This window comes from Jaculus jaculus, chromosome 6 (assembly GCF_020740685.1).
Source record: "Jaculus jaculus isolate mJacJac1 chromosome 6, mJacJac1.mat.Y.cur, whole genome shotgun sequence".
Taxonomy (NCBI): Eukaryota; Metazoa; Chordata; class Mammalia; order Rodentia; family Dipodidae; genus Jaculus; species Jaculus jaculus.
In genome coordinates, this window is record NC_059107.1 from 99,385,869 (window position 1) to 99,412,626 (window position 26,758).

At 46.6% G+C, this 26,758-nt stretch overlaps 4 protein-coding genes across 15 annotated transcripts in view; 3 read left to right on the top strand and 1 right to left on the bottom strand.

Moving 5' to 3' along the window:
- Nucleotides 1-1,874, top strand: part of Dgka (diacylglycerol kinase alpha) — a 36,664-nt gene extending 34,790 nt beyond the window's left edge. For all 6 annotated transcript variants that reach the window (XM_045152482.1, XM_045152485.1, XM_045152484.1 and 3 more), the window contains 4 exons: nucleotides 197-395; nucleotides 520-640; nucleotides 822-882; nucleotides 1,108-1,874. In XM_045152482.1, coding sequence (XP_045008417.1) covers nucleotides 197-395; nucleotides 520-640; nucleotides 822-882; nucleotides 1,108-1,191 — 465 coding nt within the window. In that variant the 3' untranslated portion in view covers nucleotides 1,192-1,874. The remainder of the gene's footprint in view (nucleotides 1-196; nucleotides 396-519; nucleotides 641-821; nucleotides 883-1,107) is intronic.
- Nucleotides 1,605-14,159, bottom strand: Pmel (premelanosome protein). Of its 4 annotated transcripts, XM_045152488.1 has the most exons (12): nucleotides 14,087-14,159; nucleotides 7,510-7,620; nucleotides 7,228-7,374; nucleotides 5,674-5,808; nucleotides 5,006-5,167; nucleotides 4,215-4,783; nucleotides 4,124-4,172; nucleotides 3,364-3,480; nucleotides 3,103-3,187; nucleotides 2,797-3,002; nucleotides 2,609-2,696; nucleotides 1,605-1,806 (listed from the first exon to the last, which is right to left on the bottom strand). In XM_045152488.1, exons 1-12 carry the CDS (start codon nucleotides 14,157-14,159, stop codon nucleotides 1,665-1,667), a joined length of 1,884 nt encoding a protein of 627 aa, XP_045008423.1. In that variant the 3' UTR covers nucleotides 1,605-1,664. The 4 variants fall into 4 exon arrangements, with proteins under 4 accessions (XP_045008423.1, XP_004650016.2, XP_004650015.2 ...); XM_004649959.2 differs by having other exon boundaries at nucleotides 4,124-4,783; XM_004649958.2 differs by having other exon boundaries at nucleotides 2,609-2,717; nucleotides 4,124-4,783.
- Nucleotides 14,160-15,098: 939 nt separating this feature from the next.
- Cdk2 (cyclin dependent kinase 2) lies at nucleotides 15,099-21,333 on the top strand. Of its 3 annotated transcripts, none has more exons than XM_045153209.1 (8): nucleotides 15,099-15,414; nucleotides 16,095-16,172; nucleotides 16,279-16,399; nucleotides 17,481-17,651; nucleotides 18,228-18,329; nucleotides 19,328-19,471; nucleotides 19,773-19,976; nucleotides 20,101-21,333. In XM_045153209.1, the coding sequence occupies exons 1-8, from the start codon at nucleotides 15,299-15,301 to the stop codon at nucleotides 20,203-20,205; spliced, it is 1,041 nt and encodes a 346-aa protein (XP_045009144.1). In that variant the 5' UTR covers nucleotides 15,099-15,298; the 3' UTR covers nucleotides 20,206-21,333. The 3 variants fall into 3 exon arrangements, with proteins under 3 accessions (XP_045009144.1, XP_012804609.2, XP_045009146.1); XM_045153211.1 differs by lacking the exon at nucleotides 15,099-15,414 and adding an exon at nucleotides 15,502-15,649; XM_012949155.2 differs by lacking the exon at nucleotides 19,328-19,471.
- Nucleotides 21,334-24,705: 3,372 nt separating this feature from the next.
- Nucleotides 24,706-26,758, top strand: part of Rab5b (RAB5B, member RAS oncogene family) — a 29,757-nt gene continuing 27,704 nt past the window's right edge. Inside the window, exon 1 of one of the 2 annotated variants that reach the window (XM_004649962.2) lies at nucleotides 24,706-24,812. The gene's annotated coding sequence lies outside the window, so the exon portion shown is untranslated. The remainder of the gene's footprint in view (nucleotides 24,813-26,758) is intronic. The other variant, XM_045152991.1, reaches the window with a different exon arrangement.

The window sequence follows — 26,758 nt, forward strand, 5'->3', positions numbered from 1 at the left end:
AGGAACTTCTCATACACTTGTCTGACCTCCCAGCTTTTCTACCCAAATTCCCAAGTCCTCAAAAGATATCAGCTCTTTCTTGTCTCCATCTTTGCACACCTGCTAATCCTGGTAGAAGCAGTAGTCACATCCATGATTATGCCCTGAGTCGTGTATCTGTGCTCTCCCCAACTGGAGCTATGTCCCCTCCCCCCAGATCTGTGGGAAACCTCTGGATCTGAGCAACCTATCCTTAGAAGGTATTGCAGTGCTGAACATCCCAAGCATGCATGGTGGCTCCAACCTCTGGGGTGATACCAAGAGACCCCATGGGGATACCTGTGAGATCAACCAGGCCCTAGGCAGTACAGCTAAAGTCATCACGGACCCTGATATTCTGAAAACCTGTGTGCCGGGTGAGAGAAGTACCCTGGGAGCTAATTGGGGGCAGGCCTGAGGGGAAGATGTGGCTTCCTTTGCCAGAACTCTGTTTCTATAAAATCTTCTATACAACCTGCTTCTTACTACTTCTTCCCCCAGACCTAAGTGACAAGCGACTGGAAGTGGTAGGACTGGAGGGTGCAATAGAGATGGGCCAGATCTATACCAGGCTTAAGAGTGCTGGACGTCGGCTGGCCAAGTGCTCAGAGATCACCTTCCAGTAAGGAAGACTCCACACGGGGGTCCTGAGGGAAGGAAGGAGCGGGGGGGGGGGCATGGGAAGGTGGGAGGTACTTTACTAGCGCTTCCTCAGTGACAAAGGGTACCAAAGCCAACCTAAAAAAACAGAATTTTGGTACTTAGTAAGAAAACCTCCACCAATCTTTTCTGACTTCCCATAGGACCACAAAAACCCTCCCCATGCAAATTGATGGAGAACCCTGGATGCAGACGCCCTGTACAGTGAGTATGGCCCATGTCTGTCAGAAGCTGAACCCTTAGGCTCCATAGACCCTAACTCTCCCTCTACTTCTTCCTCATGCCCTAGATCCCCTTGTGCACTATTCCTCCCAAGCCCTCATTTCTCCAGCACCTCAGCAACCTGTCAAAAAAATTTCCCCCAACTCCTTAGTGCTCCATTCCCAAGACACCAGGATATTCTTCTGAGTGTGTTCCCTTCCCTTCTAGATCAAGATCACTCACAAGAACCAGATGCCCATGCTCATGGGCCCGCCACCCCGCTCCTCCAATTTCTTTGGCTTCTGGGGCTGATGGACACCCTCAGCCTTCAGGCAGCCTTGAGTGCACCTGCCGCATCCCTGGACCTCTCCCTCTAGGCTCTGTACATTGCAGCCACACCTTGCTGCCAGAGCCCAAGGGGGTGTTCCTTTGCCTTCACAGTATTTATTATCCTGCACAACTTCACTACTCCCATGCACACGTGCACACACCACCAATACATATGTTAAAAGTGCCTCATCCAAATAAAAAGACTTTTGGGGGATATCTGTTAAGTAAGTGACACATCTCCTTTTATACCTTAAAGACATTCCTTAAAAACACAGATTTTACTAACTTTAAAAAAAAAAAACAAAAAACACAGATTTTAAAAAAGCTAGAAGAACCAAAACAAACAGCACCAGGCTACGAGTCTTTATTTCAAGTACTGATTCTCTCAAAGGGTAGACTGCAGAAAAATACAAAAATTGCTGTCAACCCTGGGAAATTCACAGCGTCATGAGTACTCAGACCTGCTGCCCACTGAGGAGTGGGCTGTTTTCACCAATGGGGCAAGTGCGGAAGACCGGAGGCAAACGCAGCCAGTGGGTATGACCATGTGGTGATTGGGAAATGGGCAAGGCTGAGCCCTGCTTCATAAGTCTACGCCTGAGATGGGAAGAAGGGGAAATTGGTTAGTAATGAATAAAGGCAACCTGTCTATGCTTCTTCCGTAACCCAGGTCTCTTGGCCTTGATCCTAGCTCGACCCACTTCTCTTCACCTCCAAGTTCTTCCACTTTTCTTTTCCTGGTTATTGCTATCCATCCCCTCTTACCTAATGAGTGCTGCTTTAAGGACCTCTGTACCCCAGGCCTGGAGATCTGTATTTCTCACAAGTGGAGAACTTTGTTCATCTCAACTGCCCCACTCTTTATTTTTTAAAATATTTATTCATTTATTTGAGAGAGGGAACAAGAGACAGAAAGAGAAATAGAGTGATTATGGGCATGCCAGAGTCACCTGCCACTGTAAATTAATTCCACATGCATACACCACTTTATGCATATGGATTTACCTGGGTAATGAGTACTTGAACCCAGGCTGTCAGGCTTTGAAAGCAAGTGCCATTAACAGCTGAGCCATCTCGCCAGCCCGCCACTGCCCCACTCTTAGTATTAACTGTCCTCATGCTTATACTCTTGCTTTGCCTCAGGTGGGTTTCCCACAGAGTTTCTAACTCTGTCACAACTACCACAGGGCAAGTATTTTCATACTTCTCAGAGGCTAAGCACACTTAAGCTACTTCCTGAAGGCCCCAAAAGGAAAAAGATAGCCCAGGCCTAACTCCCAAACCTGGGTTCTTTCCTGTACACCATACTTCCTCAAAGGGAGTGGTAGTTCTGCTCCCAACCCCTACTTAAGGAAGAATGGAAATAAGGGACGAGGGGTCTGGATGACAGGGTTCTTACCTATATATCAGAGCTACAAGGACCACCACTGCCAATACCAGTAAGATGCCCACAAGCAGGGGGGCCTCCCCAGAGCCTGCTTCTTGACCTATGCACAGAATTCCGCATAACACCTCAGTCAGTGTCTGTTTCCTCCCGGCTGCGTCTGCCCACTCCTTTTATCTTACAGCTCTTGAACAAGTACCTACCAGGCATGATAAGCTGGGTGCTGGCCACTGCCAGGCTGTTGGCATCAGCCAGAGATACATTAAGGCAGTAGGTCCCTGAGCCACCTTTCAGTACCTGGTGCAGCACCAGCTGGCAGGATGGGCTTGGTGACACAGGCTGGCACAGTCTCTGGGCAGGGGGCTGACACCCTGGAGCGGAAATGTCCATGCAGGCTTCCTTGGGCAGCCTAGAAGAGGCACCATCTTGGCATCAGTGGATGTGGGAAGGGGCAGAACTCAATAAAGTGGAGAGACAGTCATCCCAAGGGCACCTAGCAGGGCACTCACCCACCCTGGCAGGATACAGTCAGCTCAAAGGCATTCCCCTCATTGGATGGCACAGCCTGCAGGATCTCGGCACTCTCGATACCCTCTGCAAGGTTGAAAGACTCTAAGCTGGAATTCTTCTACCAAGCCCAGGAATAGGAAGGCCCTGGGGTTGTCCTCCCAGTACCATCCCTGTGTTACAGGAAGACCCGGGCATTCGACTATCTGCAAGTCATTCTTCCCAAGGTATGCTTCTACTGACCCAAAGTAGGCAAGACTCACGGACAATGTCCAGGCTGAGGGAAAAGGAACCGTATCGATAGAGAACACAGTCCAGGGGGACTTGTCGCTTCACAAGCACTAAGGTAGCTGTGCCATTCAGTATGGGGGCTGAGGAGCCTGGAAAAACAAGAGTGAGGGGGTCAAGAGATAGAGAACTGTCTTGGAGGAGAGGACAAGTAGGCATTTTTCCAGGTCCAGCCATGGCCACAAGATCCTGGAGTTACTGGCTTAGAATCAATGAAGGAAGCTAAGCCCAGAAGAAGGAAAAATGCTGTTTTAGACTTACATATAATTAAGGGAAGGGCTACAGCTTTCTAAAAATCCCCAAGAATTTATCTAGTCCAGGTCCTGGACTAGAAACTTGGCCTGTTACTATGTCGTTCTTCCTGTTTTGCTTTAGAATAGGAAGCCAGGAGTGGAAAATGGAGGATCAGTGTGAGAATCTGAGAAAGACGTCTGTGCACTTATGCTTGAAGAGAAAATGCAATATAAATATGGAAATGATCACAGTCTGTTCCTTATACTTCCTAGCTTTCTCCTCATGGGTAAAGTCTTCCTCTTGTAGCTTAGGGCAAGACTCCAATCTCCTAAATTCTACATTCCTTGCATGTCCTTAAGTGGGGGCTTTAGAGCTAGTGAGAATTCTGCAGGGACCAAAGTGCCAAACACAGGATTAGGTGGCATCTGGGTCTTGGGTAAAACTTTCAGAGTAGAGGGTGACAAATATTGTACCTCATCACAATGAACCTGTTCCTCTTACCTGTAGTGCTTTCCGTAGGCATGAATGAGCTGGCACCTGGACCCTCGGGCTCGGGGGTGGGCAACACTCCAGCTGTAGTTTCCAACCTGGCAGTTGTTGCCTGTGCAACAGTGGCTCTGGAGGGCGCTTCAGGTGTTGTGCCCTCTATGCCTGGCATTTCTGTATGTGTGGTACCTACAATCCCTGAAGTCAACATCTGCTCAGATGTGGCATCTGTGGCCTCTGTGGTTGGTACCTGCACAGCTGTGGTTCCAGAGGGCTCTGTAGTTGGCATCTGGCCAGGTGTAGTACTTACAACTTCTACAGTGGTACCATGCCCTGATGTGGTACCAGGGACTTCTGCAGTTGACGTGTGCCTGTCTGTGGTACCTGGAACTGTGGAAGAACCACAAGAAGGGAGAGGAATGGCAGCCTGCAACACTACCCGGGCAGTGACTGGGCCTGACTGCAGGTAAGTGTGAGTGACCACAACTGCCCGAGAGATTAAGGTTCCAGTATTGTCTCCAAAGTCCCAGGTGTAGGAGAGGTCAGCCCCAGCCAAATAGCCACTGGGGTCATGGAGTTGAAGGGCAAAGATCAGAGGTTGATTTCTTAGGAAGTGCTTGTTTTCTGTATCCAAGTCCTGCAGCTGGGACACACTCACGGAGAACGGGACCTGGTCTGGAGTTGGAGCAGAAAAGCGAGAGTCAGGTCCAGCTCACAGCTTCTCTTCACAGCCACACCAACCCCGAGCTGAGTAGCTGAGTCGGTACTTGGGGAGTCCCATATTTCTCTGCTCAGGTCTTCCCCTGCCCCTTGAAAGCAGGATACCATTTCCCATTTCCAGACAAACCTCCCCATCTTCTGCCCTATGGCTGGCCTTGTCTCTTTCTAATCCCTTACCAGTAATGGTGAAGGTTGAGCTGGAGTGAGCAAGTGGTACATAGCTCTGGGGCCCCCGGCGGTGGTAGACAGTCACTTCCATGTTGTGTGTGCCCAGAATTGCTTGTGCTGTCCCAATGCTAAGTCTGGACACTGGACCCCCGAGAACTTGCCAGTATTGTCCTGAGGGTTTAGAGAGAAAAGCAGAGGGACAGGGGCTGCTGGTCAAATGGAACTCTAGGCAGAATTTGAAAAATTCTTGAGAACATGAGGGCCTGAGTTTGATCCCATAGTACCCATGATAGGCACAAGGATATGCACCTATAATTCCAGCACTGAGGAGACAGATCTCTGGAACTTGCTGGTCAGCAGTCTAGTCTAATGGATGAGCTTCAGGCCAGTGAAAGACCTTGTCTCAAAAAAATAGATGACAGTTGGGTGTGGAGGCACATGCCTTTAAACCCAGCACTTGGGGTGGGAGTGTAGAGGTAGGAGGATTGCTGTGAGTTCAAGGTCACCCTGAGACTATATAATTAATTCTAAGTCAGCCTGGGCTAGAGTGAGACCCTACCTTGAAAAAAACCAAAACAAAACAGAGAAGGGCAATCAGGAGGTACATTGAAGATGGTATTTAAAAGATGGGGGATAGGTAGAACTACTATTGGGGAGACACTGCCAGAAAATCTCACCCCAGGTCTTCCAGACATAGACAAAGCTTCTTTTCTGAGATGGAGGGCCAGATGGGCAGGGTCCACCATCAAGGAAGATGCAGCCATCATCTGGTTCCTGGGGATATACTGGCTGTCCTCCCCACACCTGGCTCCCTGAAACATAGAAATAGTCACCCTCAAACCCTGTCAGTCTTTTGTAAATACTTTTGTAAATAAGAGCCCTAGGGAATGAGGTTGTGGGAGTACTCCCTAATCAGAAAGCATAGCCTTCACAGTGTAACCCATCTGAGAAGGTGCTGGAGAATGAAAGGGAGTCTATGCAAATACAATTAGAGATTCCTATATATACAGAACATAATAAATAAAAGCCTGGATGGGGCCATACCACAAAATGTTTACAGTGATTTCTGAAACTAGTGAGATAAAAACAGCATCAGCTAACATTTATTGAGCCTTTACTGTAGGTTGGATCAGCTCTCTGCTGAGTACTTTACAGATATCACATTTTCATTCTTACAACAATCTTTCAAGGAAGGCACTATCCCCATCTCAGAGACAGGGAGGCAGAAGCACAAAACAATAGTTCTTGCCAGGGTCATAGCTATTGACAAATTTGTATGTCTATTCAACTTCAGGAGATTCTAGGCTGGAGAGCTGCCCTCCAATTAGGGAACATGACTTTCTTTTTCTTCTATATATTTATTCTTATTTTACTATAATAAATATGTGTTACATATACAATTTTGAGGGTTTTTTTTTTTGAGGTAGTGTCTCACTCTAGCCCAGGCTACATATATAATTTGCTGGAAAAAAAAAAATAGAAGGGAGTATAGGGAATGTAGCACATGCCCAAAATGTGTAAGACCCTGGGTTTGATCCCAAGCACTGAAGACAAATAATAAAAATTAAAAAGTAGAGGCCGGGCCGGGCATGGTGGTGCATGCCTTTAAATCCTAGCACTTGGGATGCAGAGAGGTAGGAGGATCACCATGAATTTCAGGCATCCCTGAGACTACATAGTGAATTCCAGGTCAGCCTGGGCTAGAGTGAGAACCAACCTCAAAAAAAAAAAAAAAAAAGTAGTGGCCAGGAGTGGTGGCACATGCCTTTAATCCCAGCACTAGAGAGGCAGAGGTAGGAGGATCGCCATGAGTTTGAGGCCACCCTGAGACTACATAGTGAATTCCAGGTCAGCCTGGGCTAGAGTGAGAACCAACCTCAAAAAAAAAAAAAAAAAAAATTAAAAAGTAGCAGGGCTGGAGATATTGCTTAGTGGTTAAGGCGCTTCCCTGCAAAGCCAAAGGACCCAGGTTTGATTCCCCAGGACCCATGTAAGCCACATGCACAAGGGGCACATGCATCTGGAGTTCGTTTGCAGTGGCTGGAGGCCCTGGTTGCCTATTTTATCTATGTCTGCCTCTCTTCTCTCTCTCTCCTTGCAAATAAATAAATAAAATTTAAAAAATAATAATAAAATAAAAGTAGAAGAGGAAGGACACATTCCCTGGGCCCACTGGGACACTAGGGAATTTGAGCCCTAGAAACAAAGTTCAGGAGTAGCAAGGTACATACCATTGACAGTGGTGTCATTGACCCAGACCACCTGCCCATTCGGCAGTACCTTTTGACTCCCAGGAAAGTGCAGGGCAATATAGAAGGAGGCATTTGCACCAACCAGAGTAGGTCCGTCATTACTGACTTGTGGGACCACCTGGCCACCTGGAAAGAAAGCTGAATTAGGTGGGACTCTGTTTCCCCTCCCCAAACTTCTCTTCCCGAGTTGCCATCAACCCAGTTCTTCCTTTCCTCCCTGTCCCTTTCCCACTATGCTGTCCCCAACACCAGAGTTCCCACCTCTCCAGCAGTCATGCCTCTGGACTCCCGTCCACTCAGGATACAGCTGTTTGTTCCATGTTTTAGGTCTGAGTGACCTTGAGACACCAAGCCAATCCCGGCCTCTGGGTCCTAAAAGAAACGTTCCATGAGAACCCTCAGGTCCCCAGTCCCTTCTCGCAGGACAGTGCTCTGCCCCACGTCACCTTACACTCACATGCAAGGTGTTATTGAACGTGGAGGGAAGCGCCACTGCGGATTGAGCTCGGGGTCTATGCATGCTAGGTAGGCACTACACTACTGAACTATACCCCCTGGCCGCCTTTTTTTTTTTAACTTATTTATTTGAGAGAAAGAGGCAGAGAGAAGGAGAAAGAAAAGAATGGCCATGCCGGGGTCTCCAGCCACTGCAAAGGAATTGCAGACACATGTGCCCCCTTGTGCATCTGGCTTATGTGGGTCTTGGAGAGTAGAACTGCGATCCTTTGGCTTTGCAGGCAAACGCCTTAACCATTAAGCTATCTCTCTAACTCTAGCCGCCTTTTTTTTTTTTTTTGCATGTTTATGTGGTATGCAGCATGTTCATATGTGTGGGCATATGTGGGGATGTCCATGCACATGTGTATATATGCAGTGTCAGGTGTTGTCCCCAATTGCTCTCTCCTTTATTATTTTTGGTTTTTCGAGATAGGTCTCACTCTATCCCAGGCTGACCAAGAGTTCAGTCTATAGTCCCAGGCTGGCCTCAAACTCAGCAATCCTCTCACTTCTGCCTCCCAATTAGATGGCATTTGATGTGTGTGCCACCACACTGGCCTCTTCATTTTTTGAGATAGGGTCTCTGATTGAACTTGGAGCTCATCAATTTGGCTAAACTAGCAGTCCAATGAGCCCTACAGGTTCTTGTGTTTCCTCCTCCCCAGTGCTAGGATTAAGGTATGTGCAATTATGGCTGGCTTTTTTGTGGGTCCTGAGAGTCTGAACTCAGGTCCTCATGCTTGCACAGCAAGGACTTTACCCAAGGAGCCATTTCCCCAGTTACAGGCCCCTTTTACTTTTTATTTCTCAGACAGGGGCTTGCTAAATTGACCAGGCTGGACTTGAACTTGTAGTCCCCTTGCCTCAGTCTATATTTTGAAACAGCATCTAAGTTGCCAGGCTGATCTTGAATTAAAAAAATATTTATTTGTATTTAATATAGTTTTGGAAGTCTTAGCCATAGCAATAAGGCAAGAGACACACATAAAAGGGATACAAATTGGAAAGGAAGAAATCAAGTTATCATTATTTGCAGATGACATGATTCTATACATAAAGGACCCTAAAGACTCTACTAGCAAGCTGTTAGAGCTGATCAAAACCTACAGCAATGTAGCAGGATACAAAATAAATACACAGAAATCAGTAGCCTTCATATATGCTAACAACAAACACACAGAGGATGAAATCAGAGAATCACTCCCATTCACAATTGCATCAAAAAAAAAAAAAAAAAAAAACCTTGGAATAAACCTAACCAAGGAAGTGAAGTATCTATACAATGAGAACTTTAAAACACTCAAGCGAGAAATTGCAGAAGACACTAGAAAGTGGAGAAACATCCCTTGTTCCTGGATTGGAAGAATCAATATCGTGAAAATGGCAATCTTACCTAAAGCAATCTACACATTTAATGCAATCCCTATCAAAATTCCAAAGGCTTTCTTCATGGAAATAGAAAAAACAATCCAAAAATTCATTTGGAATCACAAAAAACCTCGAATATCTAAAATAATACTGAGCAACAAAAAAGAGGCTGGTGGTATCACCATACCTGATTTTAACCTATACTACAGAGCCATAGTAACAAAAACAGCATGGTACTGGCACAAAAACAGACATGTAGATCAGTGGAACAGAATAGAGGACCCAGATGTAAGCCCAAGTAGCTATAGCCACCTGATATTCGATAAAAATGCCAAAAATACTCATTGGAGAAGAGACAGCCTCTTCAGCAAATGGTGTTTTGAAAACTGGATAAATATCTGCAGAAGGATGAAAATAGATTCTTCTCTCTCGCCATGCACAAGAATTAAGTCCAAATGGATTAAAGACCTTAACATCAGACCGGAAACTTTGAAACTGCTAGAGGAAAAAGTAGGAGAAACCCTTCAACATATTGGTCTTGGCAAAGACTTTCTGAATACAACCCCAATTGCTCAGGCAATAAAACCACAGATTAACCACTGGGACCTAATGAAATTACAAAGATTTTGCACCGCAAAGGACACAGTGAAAAAAGCAAAGAGGCAACCTACACAATGGGAAAAAATCTTCGCCAGCTATATATCTGATAGAGGATTAATATCTAGGATATACAAAGAACTCAAAAAGTTAAATAATAAGGAATCAAACAAGCCAATCAAAAAATGGGCTATGGAGCTAAATAGAGAGTTCTCAAAGGAAGAAATACGAATGGCATATAAGCATCTAAAAAAATGTTCTACGTCACTAGTCATCAGGGAAATGCAGATTAAAACTACATTGAGATTCCATCTCACTCCTGTCAGATTGGCCACCATCATGAAAACAAATGATCATAAATGTTGGCGGGGATGTGGAAAAAAAGGAACCCTTCTGCACTGCTGGTGGGAATGTAATCTGGTCCAGCCATTGTGGAAAACAGTGTGGAGGTTCCTAAAACAGCTAGAGATTGATCTACCATATGACCCAGCTATAGCACTCCTAGGCATATATCCAAAGGACTCATCTCATTTCCTTAGAAGTACATGCTCAACCATGTTTATTGCTGCTCAATTTATAATAGCTGGGAAATGGAATCAGCCTAGATGTCCCTCAACTGATGAGTGGATAATGAAGATGTGGTACATTTGTACAATGGAGTTCTACTCAGCGGTAAAGAAAAATGAAGTTATGAAATTTGCAGAAAAATGGATGGACCTGGAAAGTATTATACTAAGTCAGGTAACCCAGGCCTAGAAAGCCAAGCACCACATGTTCTCTCTCATATGTGGATCCTAGCTACAGATGACTGGGCTTCTGTGTGAGAATGAAAATACTTAGTAGCAGAGGCCAGTAAGTTGAAAAGGAGACATAAAGGGTGGAGAAAGGAAGGGAGGAGGATACTTAATAGGTTGATATTGTTTATATGTAATTACAATGATTGTAATGGGGAGGTAATATGATGGAGAATGGAATTTCAAATGGGAAAGTGTGGGGGTGGGGAGGGAGGGAATTACCATGGGTTATATTTTATAATCATGGAAAATGTTAATAAAAATTTTAAAAAAATATTTATTTGTGCATGTGTACACAGGTATATACATGTACTAGGGTCTCTTGCTACTACAAAGAAATACCTATTCAGCTTCATGTGGGTGGCTGGGGAATTGAACTGAAGCCAATAGGCTTTGCAAGCGAGTACTTTTAGTAGCTGAGCCATCTCCCCAGCTCCAGATCTTCTAAGTAGCTATGATTATCAGGCCTGAGTCACCAGGCCCAGTTCAAAATCTATTTAACTACTTTCTTTTTTGTAAATTAAAAAAAAATATTTATTTTTATTGAGAGAAAGAGGCAAATATATATATAGAGAGAATGGGAACATCAGGGCCTTCAGCCACTGCAAATGAATTCCAGATACATGCACCAGCTTGTGCAGCTGGCCTACATGGGTCCTGGGGAATCGAGCCTAGGTCTTTTGGCTTTGTAGGCAAGCACCTTAACCTCTAAACCATGTCTCCAGACCTTTAATTACTTTCTTATTGACTGACTTATTTCAGTGCTAAAGATTGAACCCAGGGCCTTGGACATGCTAAGGAAGCACTATTCCACTCAACCACATCCCACCCCATTTATTTATTTATTCATTCATTTTTTTATACTTATTTGCAATGTCCTAGACTAGCCTGAAACTCATGGCAGTCCTCCTGCCTCAGCCTCCCACATGCTGGGATTACAGGTTTGAGCCACCATGCCCATATTCTTTTTTTTTTTTTTCTTTTTGGCTTGTTTGTTGTTGGTTTTTCGAGGTAGGGTCTCACTCTAGCTCAGGCTGACCTGGAATTCTCTATGTAGTCTCAGGGTGGCCTTGAACTCACAGTGATCCACCTACCTCTGCCTCCCAAGTGCTGGGATTAAAGGCATGTGTCACCACGCCCAACTCATTCATTTTTGAGATAAGTTTCACTACATAGTCCAGACTGGCATCAGACTTGTGGTCTTCCTGCCTCAATCTCTCAAGTACTGGGATCATAATAGTGCGCTACCATGTCTGGCTTTCAAAGTGAATTTTGTTTTTAATTTATTTATTTGAAAGTGACAGAGAGAGAAAGAGGCAGAGAGAGAGAGAAAGAATGGGCACGCCAGGGCCTCCAGCCACTGCAAACGAACTCCAGACGCGTGCGGCCCCTTGTGCATCTGGCTAACATGGGTCCTGGGGAATCGAGCCTCGAACCGGGGTCATTAGGCTTCACAGGCAAGCGCTTAACCGCTAAGCCATCTCTCCAGCCCTCAAAGTGAATTTTAACTTACTGAATACTCACTATGTATTAGGCATTATTCTAGGCACAAAGGACTTAAGAAATGAGTGAGAAATACACAGTGAGTTCCAGGTCACTCTGGGACAGAGTGAGACCTTACCTTGAAAAACCAAAAAAAAAAAAAACAAAAAAACAAAAAAAACCCAAAAAAGTAAAAGAAGAAGAAGGGCTGGGCTAGAGAAAGGGTTCAGCAGTTAAGGCATGTGCCTGCCCTGCAAAGCCTAACGACCAGGATTGGATTCTCCAGTACCCATGTAAAGCCACATGTACAAAGTGGCTGTATGCATCTGGAGTTTGTTTGCAATGGCTGGAGGCCCTGGTACTCCCATTCTCTCTCTCAATCTCTCTCTCTCCTTGTCTGTCCTCTCTGTTTGCAAATAAACTAACTTTAAGGTGGGCGTGGTGGCACACGCCTTGAATCCCAGCACTTGGGAGGCAGAGGTAGGAGGATCACAATGAGTTCAAAGCCACCCTGAGACTACACAGTTAATTCCAGTTGAGCCTGGGCCAGAGTGAGACCCTACCTCGAAAAATCAAAATAAATAAATAAAGTTAAAAAAAATATAATAGAGCCAGGTGTGGTGGCGCACACCTTTAATCCCAGCACTTGGGATGCAGAGGTAGGAGAATCGCCATGAGTTCAAGGCCACCCTGAAACTACATGGTGAATTCCAGGTCAGCCTGAGCTAGAGTGAGACCCTACTTCAAAAAAACAAAACAAAACAACAACAACAAAAAAGGCTGGAGAGATGGCTTAGTGGCTAAGGCATTTGCCTGCCAAGGCAAAGGACTGAGTTTGATTCCCCAGAACCCATGTAAGCCAGATGCACAGGGGCACATATATCTGGAATTTGTTTGCAGGGACTAGAGGCCCTGGAGTACCCCATTCTTTCTCAGTCTCTCCTCTATCCCTCTCTGCTTGCAAATAATTTGTTTTTTAAAGTGTAAACTTCCAAGTGTGTGGGTGTGAACAGACTACATCAAGGAGGAACCAACAGACCAAAAGAAAACACCTTGAAACTTTAGCACACAGACAGAAGCAGATCAAGGAACTCCCTACAAGTCTGGGAATAGCAAGGATCTAGAGAAGACAGAGGGACTGTGATATGATGTGATGCTATACCGATGTCCTTTCTAATGTCCACGGGAAAGCTAGGGGTTCTGATGGGGGGGTTGTAATCCTCTCTGAGCACTCCACCATGAGAACAAGAGAAGTCATAAGATGCTCCTCACTCCCAACCCTCCCTTCTCAACAGCACGGGGACATTCCAGACCCTTTCACTACCCCACACCCCTCCCTTTGCTCCTGTCACGAGGCCTCAATCCCCCAAGAGTCCTTTCATGTGATGCTCAGCTGAGACCCTTCTGCTGTCTTTCCCAGCCCGAGAACATAATGTGTAGGCCATGTTCACATATCTCCATCTCAATGTAGGAAAGCGGTATCTCCATCTCTTTATGGAATCTCACATTGGCTTTCCCTCTACTTTTAACCTCCTGTACACTACCTGAAACATTACCTAAAAGAATCTTCCTCTCATCTCACCTCTTTGAAGCCCCTTCTTCCTCTGCTCCAGTTCGTTGTCCAGGGGCCTTAGTAGAATTAGTGCCACACTTTTGACCCCTCCAAGCAGAAGAGGACCATTTTATGTTCAACCTCAAATTTAATGTATGAAACTGGGCAGTGTGGCTCATGTCTGTAATCCCAGAACTCTAGAGGCTGAGGCAGAAGATCTCCATCACTTTGAAGCATGTGTGCTACATAGTGAGTTCCAGGCCAGCCCAAGCTACAGAGTGAGATTGTGTCTCAAACAACCAACCTGGCCAGGTGTGGTGACCCACTCCTGTTGTTCCAGCATTTGAGAAGTAGAAGCAGGAAGATCAGGAACTTAAGGCCATCCTTAACAACATAATGAGTTCAAGGCCAATCCCTATCTCTTTCTGTCTGTCTCTCACACACACAAACTAAATATTGCCAGCAGCTCCTATTAGAAGGGGGTAAAAATTAAGCAGGTGTTCAACTTCTAATTCACCTACTCTCCTGTCTACACACCCACACTCACCTTCTGTGGTCCCCATAGCCAGCAGAGCAGTCAGTACAGACAACTGGAGAAACAACCTCAGCACCACATCCATCCTGCTTTTCCTTCCAGCAGCCAAAGGTATTGGGGGGTTGCAATAAGCCCCTATATAGAAAAGGATGCTCATTTGCATAGCCATTCCTCCTCTCCCTCAAGGGGAGGGGAGACCTAAGAGGAACCGAGAAGGATAGAACTGATTCTGGTCCCTGGACATTCCTTTCCATCCTACAATTCGAGAGTTCTTAATTTCACAGTCTCACTCTCTTGACACTACCTCTAGGGAAGGAATTAGTTGATAGGCAGCTGTGTAACACACGCTCCCCACACAATTCATCCTGGGACAGTGCATGAAACAATACCGGGTGATTGGAACCAGTAACCTTTTAAAGAGACAGAAACAGAACCCCTTCATCTGAAAGCAGTCAGAAAGGGCTGGGAGTGTAGTTCAGTGATACAGCTCTTGCCTAGCATTCACAAGGCCTTAGCTAGCTAGGTTCAATCCCCAGCTCTGGAAAATAAACAAAAAAACCACGCACTAAAAGGAGAGCCAGACAGTGAGACAGTATAGAGGTAGGCTGAGAAACGACGACTCAGAACTCTGGCTCACGAGTCCTTCACGAAGAGATTCCCGGGTTTTGTTTCGTTTTTTTTAACCTTTTTTAAGGAAGCTCTTTGGAATTCAATCTCACCGACGGGGTACTGAAAACAGTGAGTTACAGTCAAAGGTATCCCTAGACGAGACCCACGAAGTTTGGGCCGGGCGGGCCCCAAGCCAGGAGTTTAGGGAAGGGGGCTCAGCTGACCCGCGGAAGAGAGCACACGAACTTCGTCTCGCCCCGCCCTCGGAGCCAGGCTCGTACCGGGCGAGCGGGCGGTGGGCGCCGGGAGCGCCGCGCTCGCCCCGCCCTCGATGACGTCGGCCAATCGGGGCCGCGGGGGGCGGGGCCCGGGAAACGCGGGAAGGAGGGGCGGGGCCTGCGCTGGCGGCCCGGGGCTCCGTGGGGGAGGCGGCAACATTGTTTCAAGTTGGACAAATTGACAAGAGGCGTACTTCCACTGCGTTCCATCCCGACCGGGGCCCGGCGGCTGGCCTCGGCTTCCCCTCCTCGTCCCCCCCGAGAGTCGGGCCCGCTGTCTCCAGGGTTCCCAGGCCCCCCGCTCCGGGGCCGAGCGGACCCGACTCGCTGGCGCTTCATGGAGAACTTCCAAAAGGTAGAGAAGATCGGAGAGGGCACGTACGGAGTAGTGTACAAAGCCAGGAACAAGTTAACCGGAGAAGTGGTGGCGCTCAAGAAAATCCGGCTGGACACGTGAGTGGCCTCCTGTCGCCGGAACTCCCCAGTGGAGGAGCCCCGGGATTGCCCCCCTCTCGCCGCCCCCGGCAGCTGGGTGGCCGTCCGGGGACCGGAAGATAGCTGGGAGGGACTTCTTTTGAAGTAAGGGGTGACTTGACGGACCCCAGAGGAGAGCTTGGGGAGACTCGAGGGCCGTGTAGACTCCATGGCAAACTTTCTTCGTCGCCGAGCACGGCGTGCTTCCAAATCTGTAAGCAGAGAAACTTGAGAAGAAAAAAGGAGGGGGGGCCTCATGGAGTTGTCTACGTGGGGAATGGAGAAAAAGCTCCTTTCTGAATGAAGAGCTCTCCTCATTGCCCCAACTCCACCCTTAGAATTCTCACCCTCTTTCAAAAGAATGGCAGTTGAGCCTCACTGGCCCTCTGGGGAGGCCGGGAGCTACTCTTACGTTTTTTTCCCTCTGTTACCTTTGCTCTGCTGCCCCATCGCCAAGAGTCTTTACTTACCTTCTCTTGGAAGAGAGAGGAAACAATGACCTTAATGTGTCCAAAAGCCACACCCAAAGTACTCGGGAATTAACTCTTGACAGAAGCCTGCCTCTTGGACTTTCAGAGGGGATCCTGGGGTGGTGTCTCCTTGAGGAAAGGGGATGTTTGTAACCATATTCCAATCTCTGCTTTCCCAACCTCTCCAAGTGAGACTGAGGGTGTGCCCAGCACTGCCATCCGAGAGATCTCTCTGCTTAAGGAGCTTAACCACCCTAATATTGTCAAGTAAGTGTGGTCTGGGAGGTGATCTGGTGGGAAGGAGGATGAATTCTGTCCGTGTAGCCTCTGAACTCCTCTCCCTCACCTCCATTTCCTGGACCTTCTCTTGCAGGCTTCTAGATGTCATCCACACAGAAAATAAGCTCTACCTGGTTTTTGAATTTCTGCACCAGGATCTCAAGAAATTCATGGATGCTTCTGCTCTCACTGGCATTCCTCTTCCACTTATCAAGGTAATCCTCTTCAACTCTGGCCTTGTCGTGCTTTGAGGGGGGGGGGGGCGACAGACTGGTGATAATTTGTTATTTTACCTCCTCTCCAGTCTCTCTATCCCAAATCTTTAGTGTGTTTCCCTACTCATTAACCTTAGGGCTGGACTGAAGAATCATAATTGAACTCCTGTGAGTCAACCTAGCAGCTCAGGTGGGAGATCAGATGAAACTCAGATAAATGGGACTTAAGGGCAACTTGGCAGAGTATTCCAAAAAGCCGTCCCACCTGTTTAGTGGGAGAAATAACCAGTGGGTCTGTCTGTTTTAGAACTCGGTTTTTCACTCCCGTAACTACTTTTGGTCTATCCACAGATGTTTCTTGGACGCACACTTATTGAATACCTTTAGCGTGCTAGGCACAGGGTTTGGAAAGGGATGGGAAACTGAATAAGATCTGGTCCCTATCCTCACTGGGCTGAAAGTCCAGTGGGGAAAATAGGAGTTAAACATAGTTATGGTGTAGTTGGGTGCAGTGGCTTATGCCAGTGATCCCAACACTCAGGAGACTGAGGCAAGGGGATCTCTGCAATTTCAAGGGCAAGCCTGTGCTACATAATGACTTTCAAATCAGTCTGGGCTACCAGAGAGAGACTCTCAAAAACAAAACAAGGAGCCTGAGGGATGGCTCAGTGAGTAAAGTGCTTACAAGCATGAGGAGCTGAGTTCTGATCTCCAGCACCATGTAAAAAATGGCAAGCATAGCAGCTTGCACCTTTAATCCCAGTGCTGAGGAGGTTGGAGATGGGATCCTCTGGGCTGTCTAGCCAAATCAGTGAACTCTAGGTTCAGTGAGAGACCCTGTCTCAAAGAGTAAGGTGGAGAGCAATTGAGGAAGTCCCCTGAAATCAATCTCTGGCCTCCCCCAACACACATGAATGCCAACGTACATATAAACATATATACACCCCCCAGACACACCTACACACAAAATGTAGTTATGATCTAAACCAGTTAAGGCTTCAGTAGAGTTGGGGGGGGGGCAAAGAGCAAATCCTAATCTGTTCATTGTGATAGATAAACATAACCCCCCCCCTTTTGTCAGAGCTATCTGTTCCAGCTGCTTCAGGGCCTAGCATTCTGCCATTCTCACCGTGTCCTACACCGAGACCTTAAGCCCCAGAATCTGCTTATCAATGCAGAGGGTTCCATCAAGCTGGCAGACTTTGGACTAGCAAGAGCCTTTGGAGTCCCTGTTCGTACTTACACCCATGAGGTAAGTTCTTGGAGCATCTTAGGAGGCTTTCATAAAGACATTCACAGAATTCCCAAAAAATATCTTGCCAGCAGTTCCTTGGTAGATAAAATTCCTGATACACTAACAGTCTTAACATATACACAGAGTTCATACTCCACCATGCGTGTGCCACCTTATGTGCATGTGCAACCTTGCATACTTGTGTCACTTTGTATGTCTGGCTTAGGTGAAACCTGGAGAATCAAATATGAGTCCTTAGGCTTTACAGGCAAGCGCCTTGACTGCTAAACCATCTCTTTAGCCCTAATATGACCTTTTTCCTTGAGTTTTCCATGAAGGTCCCAATTTGTGGCATTCAGAAAATGTGGTCCATGAATGCTTTGTTTAGTAAAAAAAAAAAAAATGTGATCCCAAGAGGTACAGATTAGGCTAATTCTGGGCAAGGAAATTGTGTGTGGTCATTTCTGTCAGGGGAAATCAGGAGGAGGAAAGGAAACTGCTTATGAGGCTGGGAGTTAGCAGGGTTTTGTTGAGATGAGGTTTGTAAATCACACCATATAAACCACTCCTCCCTGTCCTACTCTTGTCCCTCAGGTGGTGACCCTGTGGTACCGAGCACCTGAAATCCTTCTGGGCTGCAAATACTACTCCACAGCAGTGGACATCTGGAGCCTGGGCTGTATCTTTGCTGAAATGGTATGGAGGCTTGCCCACGTTCCATGGAGCCCACTCCTGCCCACATCCAAGAGCAACAGATCCATTTCTTGGCCCAGAACCATGGCTCTTTTATCACAGTGTTCTCTAGTGTATCACCAGTAGCTGGATAGTACTGTTGCCCCTGATATCAACACAATGTTAGAGTGTCCCTAAACAGACTCAATATCTAGTATTTATCTCTCATCCCTGAAATGAGCTAACTCAATTCTGCAGTCATTCAGTTATTTTTGTTTTGAGCTGGTCTCACTTTGTAACCTAGGCTGGCCTTGAACTTCTGACCTTTCTGCCTAAGCACCTCATTCTTATCCCCCATCATAGCTCAGGCCAGACTTGAACACTTCCTTTCCCCCCCGAGGTAGGGTCTCAGTCTAACCAGGCTGACATGGAACTCACTCTGTTACCCCAGGATGGCCTCGAACTCATGGTGATCCTCCTATCTCAGCCTCCCTAGTGCTGGGATTAAAGGCGAGTGCCACCACACCCAGCTGGACTCAAACTTTTGATCCTTCTGTTTCACCCTGATCCCCACTGTTGAGATTACAGGCATGAGCCACTGTGCCCAGCTCCACTTTGCTGTTTTAGCTTTATTCTGCATGTATTTGGAAGAATAAGTTCCATCATGTTCCTCCTTCACTTGGCTGGGATCTTGTTGTAGGGTACCAGGAGGTAGTAAAGCCAACTATGTTTGCTTTATCCACACCTCATTGTTGCAGACTTGATCATGTTCTCCCCCGTCCTCTGGCTTTGCAAATTAAGAGATCCTTGTAGGCTGGCTTTATATGGGAGCTCCCATCTCTTTTTTAATGGAGTAGACCAATCAGTAATATTTTATGGTCCTTTATCTGGGTTATAACTGGGGTCTTGGAGACCATTAGCCTAGCTATAGATATACATATAGAATGTGCATTTATCTGCCAGTACATTACCTTACAGTTGCCCATATTCCTCTCTCAATTCATCAAAAAATATTTGTTAAGCACCTAGTGTGTACCCAGCACCATGCTAAGTGCTGTGGGGAACACAGAAGAAATGGAAGACACAGTCTCTGCCCGCTGTGCTCCTATCTAGAAGTGGCTGCATCACAAGGAGGGGGGATGATCGCAGTGTCTACCCCATACCCCGTGAGTGGCTTGGGATCCCTTTGCTACATGTCAGTGGCACCCCAAACATTCACCCCCTCCCAGCCCTACCCAGCCTTGGGGATCTACAAAGCCATGATTGGGGGAAGGAAGGAGGGGGCGAGGAGACAGATAAAGGGACTTCATTGTCTCAGCTCTGTGTGACCGACCCCATGAAAAGCCCTGGGGAGGGAGTCATGGGGCCCTGCTGACCTTCCACTGCCTGTGGGAACCTTCTTTGTATAAGGACAGTTTTGACTGACGTCAATGTGCGTCTTGGCCTTTCCTCTTTCCCTATTTTCAGGTGACCCGCCGGGCCCTATTCCCTGGAGATTCTGAGATTGACCAATTGTTTCGAATCTTTCGGACTCTGGGAACCCCAGATGAGGTGGTTTGGCCAGGAGTTACTTCTATGCCTGATTATAAGCCAAGTTTTCCCAAGTGGGCCCGACAAGATTTTAGCAAAGTTGTGCCTCCTCTGGATGAAGATGGACGGAGCTTGTTATCGGTAAGAGTGTGGAGTGGGCACCTGTCATCCCCTGTCATCTCCACATCTTTCCAGAGTGAAGAAAGGCTGAGGACCTGAATTCTGGGTGTCAGCATTTCCCTAGCGCCTGTTTCTTTCCCTTCAGCAAATGCTGCACTATGACCCCAACAAGCGGATTTCGGCCAAAGCAGCGCTGGCTCACCCTTTCTTCCAGGATGTGACCAAGCCAGTACCCCACCTTCGACTCTGATACCCTTCGCACAGTCCTCACCCTCAGTCTTATCTTCTCCAGTGTGAGCTGATCTGACTTGACTCTGGGCTGTGTGGACCCAGGTGGGCCCTCTGATCTTTTCTGGCTGCCTTAGCACTCACCTCTTCTCTTGGCCAGCCTTCCCTGGGGATTCAGAGGTGCAGGGAAGGAACAGGTGAAAATGAAAGAAGTTTCAATATTCGATGCACTTAACTCAGCTTCCACCACTTTCTCTCCTTCTTCATTACTGAAGAGGACTGGTATTCAAAACAAGATAAAACTGGCCATTCTTCCCCTACATCAAGTTTGCCATCCCGGTCTTGGGGTGTCCCATTACTATTATTCCTTGTGTTTAGGACAGGCACCCCATACCTCCTGCTGCCACTGTTTTTGTAAAGGCCAATTGATAGCAGGGGTGTAGGTTTGAACATTTGAGAGGCAAGGAAAACCAAACCATGGGGAGAGATCTGTTTTAAAGAATTAGGTTAAAAACTAGATCCAGTTTATACCCTAGTTGTAGTTGTTTCACCTGACCTAACAGGCTACTGGACTCAGGCCCAGAGTGAGAAGCAAAGAAGTAACTCCATGCAGGGCACTTGTGTGTCCCTCCTATGAGCAAGAGGAGTCCGGAGGCTCCCCCCCTGTAAGGGGAGGGACAGGGATTGTGTCTCACTCTGATCTGCTCTTTCGCCTCAGCCTAATGAGGCAGGTGAAAGATGTTTGTATTTTTCTTTTAGGAATCTTAGTTACTCAGTGGCCAGGGATCCCTGCTCTCATCTTCCTATGAAAGTCACCTCTCACCTTGTAGAAGTTGGAAGTGAGGGGTCTAGATGTCATTTTGAGAATGCTGACACTTTTTTCAAGACTAACTGGTCAGCACATTGGAAAAAATATTTCTATAAAAGGATGAACAATTATATTTATATTTCAAGTTATAGTAATTTTTTTTTTGTCAGTGTGGCTGGATTTGTTGCCATGTGCACCTTGGGGTTTTGTAATTCAATTTTTTTTTAAGTATTTCTCTCCTTTTCTCTGACTTCTTTCTTCTCCCATCCTTGTCCTAGAGTGCTCTTTCTATTAACATTATTTGTAATTTGGTTTGTAATTCATTAAAACAAAATGTTCCCAGTTTTGTAGTTCATCTTGTTCATCTTTAACATTTATTTATTTACTGAAAGAATGGTGCAGATGAGAGAGAGTCTATATATGTGATAAATTAGCTAAGATCCCTCTTCTTGAACTCTGTTATGCAAGACTACCCTCCTACCACATTTGGCCTCTGTTATACAGCTACAGTTGAGATAATTCTGAGGTTGAGCACATTGGGTGTTGTCCTCATGTTATTTATTGTTTGAGACAAGGTAACTCAAGCTGGCCTCCAACTTGGTATATAGCTGAGAAGACTCTGAACTCCTGATCTTCCTGCTTCCACCTCCCAAATGCTGGGATTACAGATTGTGTGCCAGCACTTGACTCTACTTTGCTGGTTTTTGTTGTTTTGTGTCCTGACCGGCCCCCCCACCCCCACCCCCACCCCCACCCCCGGTGGGGTATCACTGTATCCCAGGCTGACCTGGAATTCACAGCCATCCTCCTACTTCCACCTCCCCAGTACTGGGGTTAAAAGTGTGGGCCACCTTTTTTTTTGTTTTGTTTTTGCTGGTTTTAGTATGCTACAAAAAAAAGACATCTTGCCGGGAATGGTGGCACACTCCTATAATCCCTGCAGTTGGGAGGCAGAGGTAGGAGGATTGACGTGAGATCAAGGCCACCCTGAGAATACATAGTGAACTCCAGGTCAGGTTGGGCTAAAGTGAGATCCTACCTCAAAAAAAAAAAAAAGATAGAGATGGCTCAACAGTTAAAGGAACTTGTTTGTAAAGCCTCATGAGCCTGTCAACCTGTGGTTAAATCCCTAGTTCCCATGTAAAGTAGAACATGCATCTGGAGCTCACTAATAGAGTAGTAAGAGGCCCTGCCTAGCCCATTCCCTCTCTCTTTCATAGTCTCTCTCTTTCTCTCTGCTTATAAATAAAATAATTTTTTTTTTTAAATAGCAAAGTGGGCTGGGGGTATAGCTCAATGGTAGAGCACTTAACCTAGTATGCATGAGGCTCTGGATTCAATCCCTAACACTGCAAAAATGAGAGAAGTTGTCTAAAGTTTTTTTTCCTTTGTTTCTTTCAAGGTAACGTCTCACTGTATTCCAGGTTCACCATGAACTCACTGTAGTCTCAGGTAGACCTCCAATTCCTGCCTCAGCCTCCCAAGTATGAGGTTAAAGCTTACACCACCATGCTACTAGTGATTTTTTTAAATTCACACTTACATATGATTCAGAAAATATTATTTACATGAAAAAGAGGCAAGTGTCTTTAAACTACCATTTTTCTTTTTATTTTGAGAGAGTATGAATGCCTCAGAGCCTCTTGCTACTGAAAACAAAACTCTAGACTAATTTGAGTTTGACACACTGCATCTAGCTTTACATGGGCATTGGAGAAATGAACTGGGACCAGCAAGCTTTGCAAGCAAGTGCCTTTAAAATCACTGAGCCATCTCTCCAGCCCATATTGCAATCATTTATTTTATTATTATTATTATTATTGGTTGTTTTTGTTGTTGTTTTTCAAGGTAGGGTCTCACTTCAGTTCAGCCTGACCTGTATTCTCAGGGTAGCCTCAAACTCTTGGTGATCCTCCTACCTGTGCCTCCCAAGTGCTAGGATTAAAGGCATGCACCACCATGCCCGGCCTTTTTTTTTTTTTTAAATTAACAATTTCCATAATTGTAAACAATATCCCATGGTAATGCCCTCCCTCCCCCCATATGTTTGTGTTTTTTGAGGTAGGGTTGCACTCTAGCTCAGGTTGTGTAGTCTCAGGGTGACCTTGAACTCACAGTGATCCTCCTACCTCTGCCTCCCCAGCCAGGGTCTCCAGCCCTGCAAACAGATACCAGATGCATGTACTATTTTGTACATCTGGCTGTACATGGGTATTGGGGAGTCAAACTCTGGTCCCAAACTACTACTACTACTTTACTTATTTATTTTTGAGGTAGAGTTTCACTCTAGCCCAGGCTGATCTGAAATTCACTATGTAGTATCAGTATCAGGGTGGGCTTGAACTCATGGTGATCCTCCTACCTCTACCTCCCAAGTGCTGGGATTAAAGGAATGCACTACCACACCCAGCGTACTACTTCTTTTTTTTTTTTTTTTAATGTGTTTATTTATTTATTTGAGAGGGAAAGAGGGAGAGAGAGAATGGGTCTGCAGGGGCCTGCATGTGCCATCTTGTGTATCTGGCTTACCTGGGTCCTGGGGAATTGAACTAAGGTCCTTTGGTTTTGCAGGCAAGCCCCTTAACCACTAAGCCATCTCTCCAGCCCCCAAACTACCACTTCTTTTGGTTGTTATCAAACAGTAGGCTGAGAAAGGAAAAAAAAAAAAAAAAAAAAGGCTGGGGCTAGATAGATAGATGGTTTAGTGGTTAAGGCTCTTAACTGTGAAGCTTAAGTACCAAGATTTGATTCCCCAGTACCCACGTGAGCCAGATGCATAAGCTGGCTGGTACATGTGTCTGGAGTTTATTAGGGGCTGGAGGACCTGGTGAGCTGTTGCTCTCTCTCCAATAAATAAATACAAATATTTTAAAAAATAGGCTGCCCGGGGTGGGGGGTGTCATTCTAAAAAGGGGTAAGCACTGATTAATTCCCATGCTCAAAATCCTTAGATGTCACAGGACATGGTACTACAGTCGAAAGCCCCAGACCAATCCCAGAGGGGCGAAGGTCAGTGACTTGTCTTTTACTAGTTTTGTTTTTGTTTTTCGAGGTAAGTGTCGCACTCTAGTCCAGCCTGACCTGGAATTCACTATGTATTCTCAGGATGGCCTCGAACTCACGGTGGTCCTGTGTCTCCCAAGTGCTGAGATTAAAGGTGTGCTCTAACACGCCTGGTTTGACCTTACGTTTTTTAGGGGTTTGGTGGGGAGGCAGTTTCGTGTAGTTCAGGCTGTCCTCGAACTCACTGAATAGCCGAGGGTGTCCTTGAACTCCTGTACAGCCATGTGCCCCCCACACCAGGCCAGTAAAAGCCTAAAGCTCTTTCAACTTCTCCTTGTCTGCCACTCAAGCCGGCAATTTTCGCAGTACTGGCTAAAATTGTCATTTGACCCGCCTCCATCCCTCACCTGATTAGATGTTTATGAAGTTGGGGGGGGGTGTCATTGGATATTGGGATTTCATTGGTCAGTACTATGCCTGTCAGCACTGCACCGCCCTCCATCTCCAGAGTTCGTTCTTTAATGGTTCATCGCCTCGTCGATCTTCGAGGCATCTCTCTACTCTATTGGTATGGAGTCCCGTCTGTCCAGTCCATCGCTCGTACTGATTGGTGACTGAGCCCAAAGAGCCCGCCTTCCCCCAGGGGATTGGTGGGTAGGTGGGCATACGGCCCGCCTCCAGCGGTAGGCGGGTAGTCTTGCTATTGGCTGGAGCCCCCGCCCCGGCGAGCGACAGAGGAGGGGGCCAGGTTTGGTTGAGCCGCAGCTGTTTGTCTGTTCTACACAGGCCTGGGCCCGGCGGGGGAGACGGAGCCCCAGGTACCGAGCTGATGGATCCCGCAAGGGCAGGGGCGGAGGGCCCGGGTACGGGAGCGACCTGGCCTGAGAGAAGGGGCGGGCCTGGGCCTAAGCGAGGGGTTACCCGAGCCCACTGGACAGGGACGAAGGGGAGCCGGGCCCCAGCAGGCCCAATGGGGGCGCAGAGGAGGGGGTCGGCCCGGCTGGGAGCCTGAAGTTGGGGAGGGTGGCTGTGGCTGTGGCCGCTCCGGGCGCCGTGGCGGGAGGCCTTGAGCCGGTGGAAGCCGCGGCAGGCCTCTGTACTGTGAGCGCAGCACTGGGCAGGGAGGAGCTGGGGACAGGGAGCGGGCTGGGGGGTGAGGTAAGCCGGTTTGCCAGGAGGTGAGGAGGGGTCAGCCCGCCGCCCAGCCCTGAGGGTCACCGTGGCTGGGTCTCTAAGGGGAAGGCTCATCGAAGGACCCAGGGAGGGTTCCTAACTGGCCGAGGCATTATTTTTAGGGAAAGTGGCTGTTGTAAAGGGAACTGAGGGTGCTTTAAATGTTGCCCGGTGGGATTTAGGTTCAGTGATTTAAAAGGAGAAAGCTTAACTGATCTAGAGCAGTCAAGGAAATAGAAGCAGGGCCTTGTATAAGTTATGGAGGTTCTGGATCTTGGGGAATACCCTACTCTTGTTTCTTTAGTTTTAGATATAACGACGTGAAGTTTTTTGGTACTCCCAAGGTGGAGAACGAAGACAAAAGTAATTTACGTTTTCCACAACTCCTGGTGGCTCCAATCTCAGTTCCTACACTTTGTCGTGGTTTCATAGCTGATCATGACTACAGCCTGTGTTTTCTTACTGTTTCATGGCCCATGGAAGCACTCAATAATTAAGAGGATGCTTTGTCCACTTCTTTCCTACCTAATAATGTGCTCCACAGTGAGTGTATACCCAGACCTAGAATTGGGGCGTGCTTAAAGATCACCAACCAATGAGAAATCTGATCAGAGTTTGGTGAAACTTTTGTGAGAAGTAGGCTTGGGTATTTCCTAGACAGGTAATAGAGCTGTCAGGCCTGGACCTGTGAGGTGATGTCACTGGGGAAGGGATTTGAGGAAGAGTGAAAAATTCCATCCCAGAAAGTTGGCATTACCCCTTCCCTGTATACTTCTTTAGGCGCCCATATTTCCATGTGATAAGAAAGTTGAATCAAATCCTAAAGTGCTTGGGGAAGAGGGAGTTACAGGAAATTAAGACAGATTACTGTGGCAGACAAATGGAGTCCTTTCCTCCTGTGTCTATTTAATATATTCATGGAGCTCTTAATGTCCTGTAGATTGGAGCCTATTGGATTTTTCCTTAGGGTATTTTCTCCTCTTTCCTCTTAACTTTTTTTTTTTTTTTTTTTTTTAGCTAGGGTCTCACTCTGGCCCAGGCTAACCTGGAATTCACTGTGTAGTCTCAGGGTGGCGGAGAACAGTGAGTGTAATGTGGGGATTAAAGACGTTCCTCTTTTCTGTCTATACCAGTGCATTTTTCTGGTGCGTTTCTCATGTTTTTTAAATATCTAAGCTGTACAGAAGTATAAACTTTTACGTCCTTCCACACACACTCATTTCATTTAGGAAAATCAGAGCCTTTAGGTCAGACTAATCTTGTGGGGGGGGGGGGAATGCCACCAGAAAGTTTTCATGTTTTTGCCAAATTCTGGGCTTTCATTCTTTCTGCAGTTTTCCCTTCCTGGGTGATACTTTGTTATTTATTGTGTTCCTCTCACAGTTCATCTTGTCTTCTGTCACATTCAGAACAAGCTGAGGGTTGTACTCTGAGTTATCATAAGCTGTCTTCAATACACATACTGAGTAACCTAGAAAATGCCCAAACAATCAACACTTTTATGGGCAAGAAAGAAACATTAAGGTGAATCATTTTGTTTGGGACAATTACTGGAATCTCTACTAAAGTGAAAAATGTAAGACCTCTATTT

Bases quoted from the DNA above. Each gene is read 5' to 3' on its own strand.
- Pmel (XM_004649958.2), bottom strand. From the start codon at position 14,159: ATGGATGTGGTGCTGAGGTTGTTTCTCCAGTTGTCTGTACTGACTGCT. The intron at 7,621-14,086 runs GTGAGTGTGGGT...CGTTTCTTTTAG, and splicing joins GGCTATGGGGACCACAGAAG to GACCCAGAGGCCGGGATTGG. The intron at 3,003-3,102 runs GTGAGTGCCCTG...TGCCTCTTCTAG, and splicing joins ACTGTATCCTGCCAGGGTGG to GCTGCCCAAGGAAGCCTGCA.
- Cdk2 (XM_045153209.1), top strand. From the start codon at position 15,299: ATGGAGAACTTCCAAAAGGTAGAGAAGATCGGAGAGGGCACGTACGGA. The intron at 17,652-18,227 runs GTAAGTTCTTGG...CTTGTCCCTCAG, and splicing joins TTCGTACTTACACCCATGAG to GTGGTGACCCTGTGGTACCG. The intron at 18,330-19,327 runs GTATGGAGGCTT...ATATTTGTTAAG, and splicing joins GCTGTATCTTTGCTGAAATG to CACCTAGTGTGTACCCAGCA.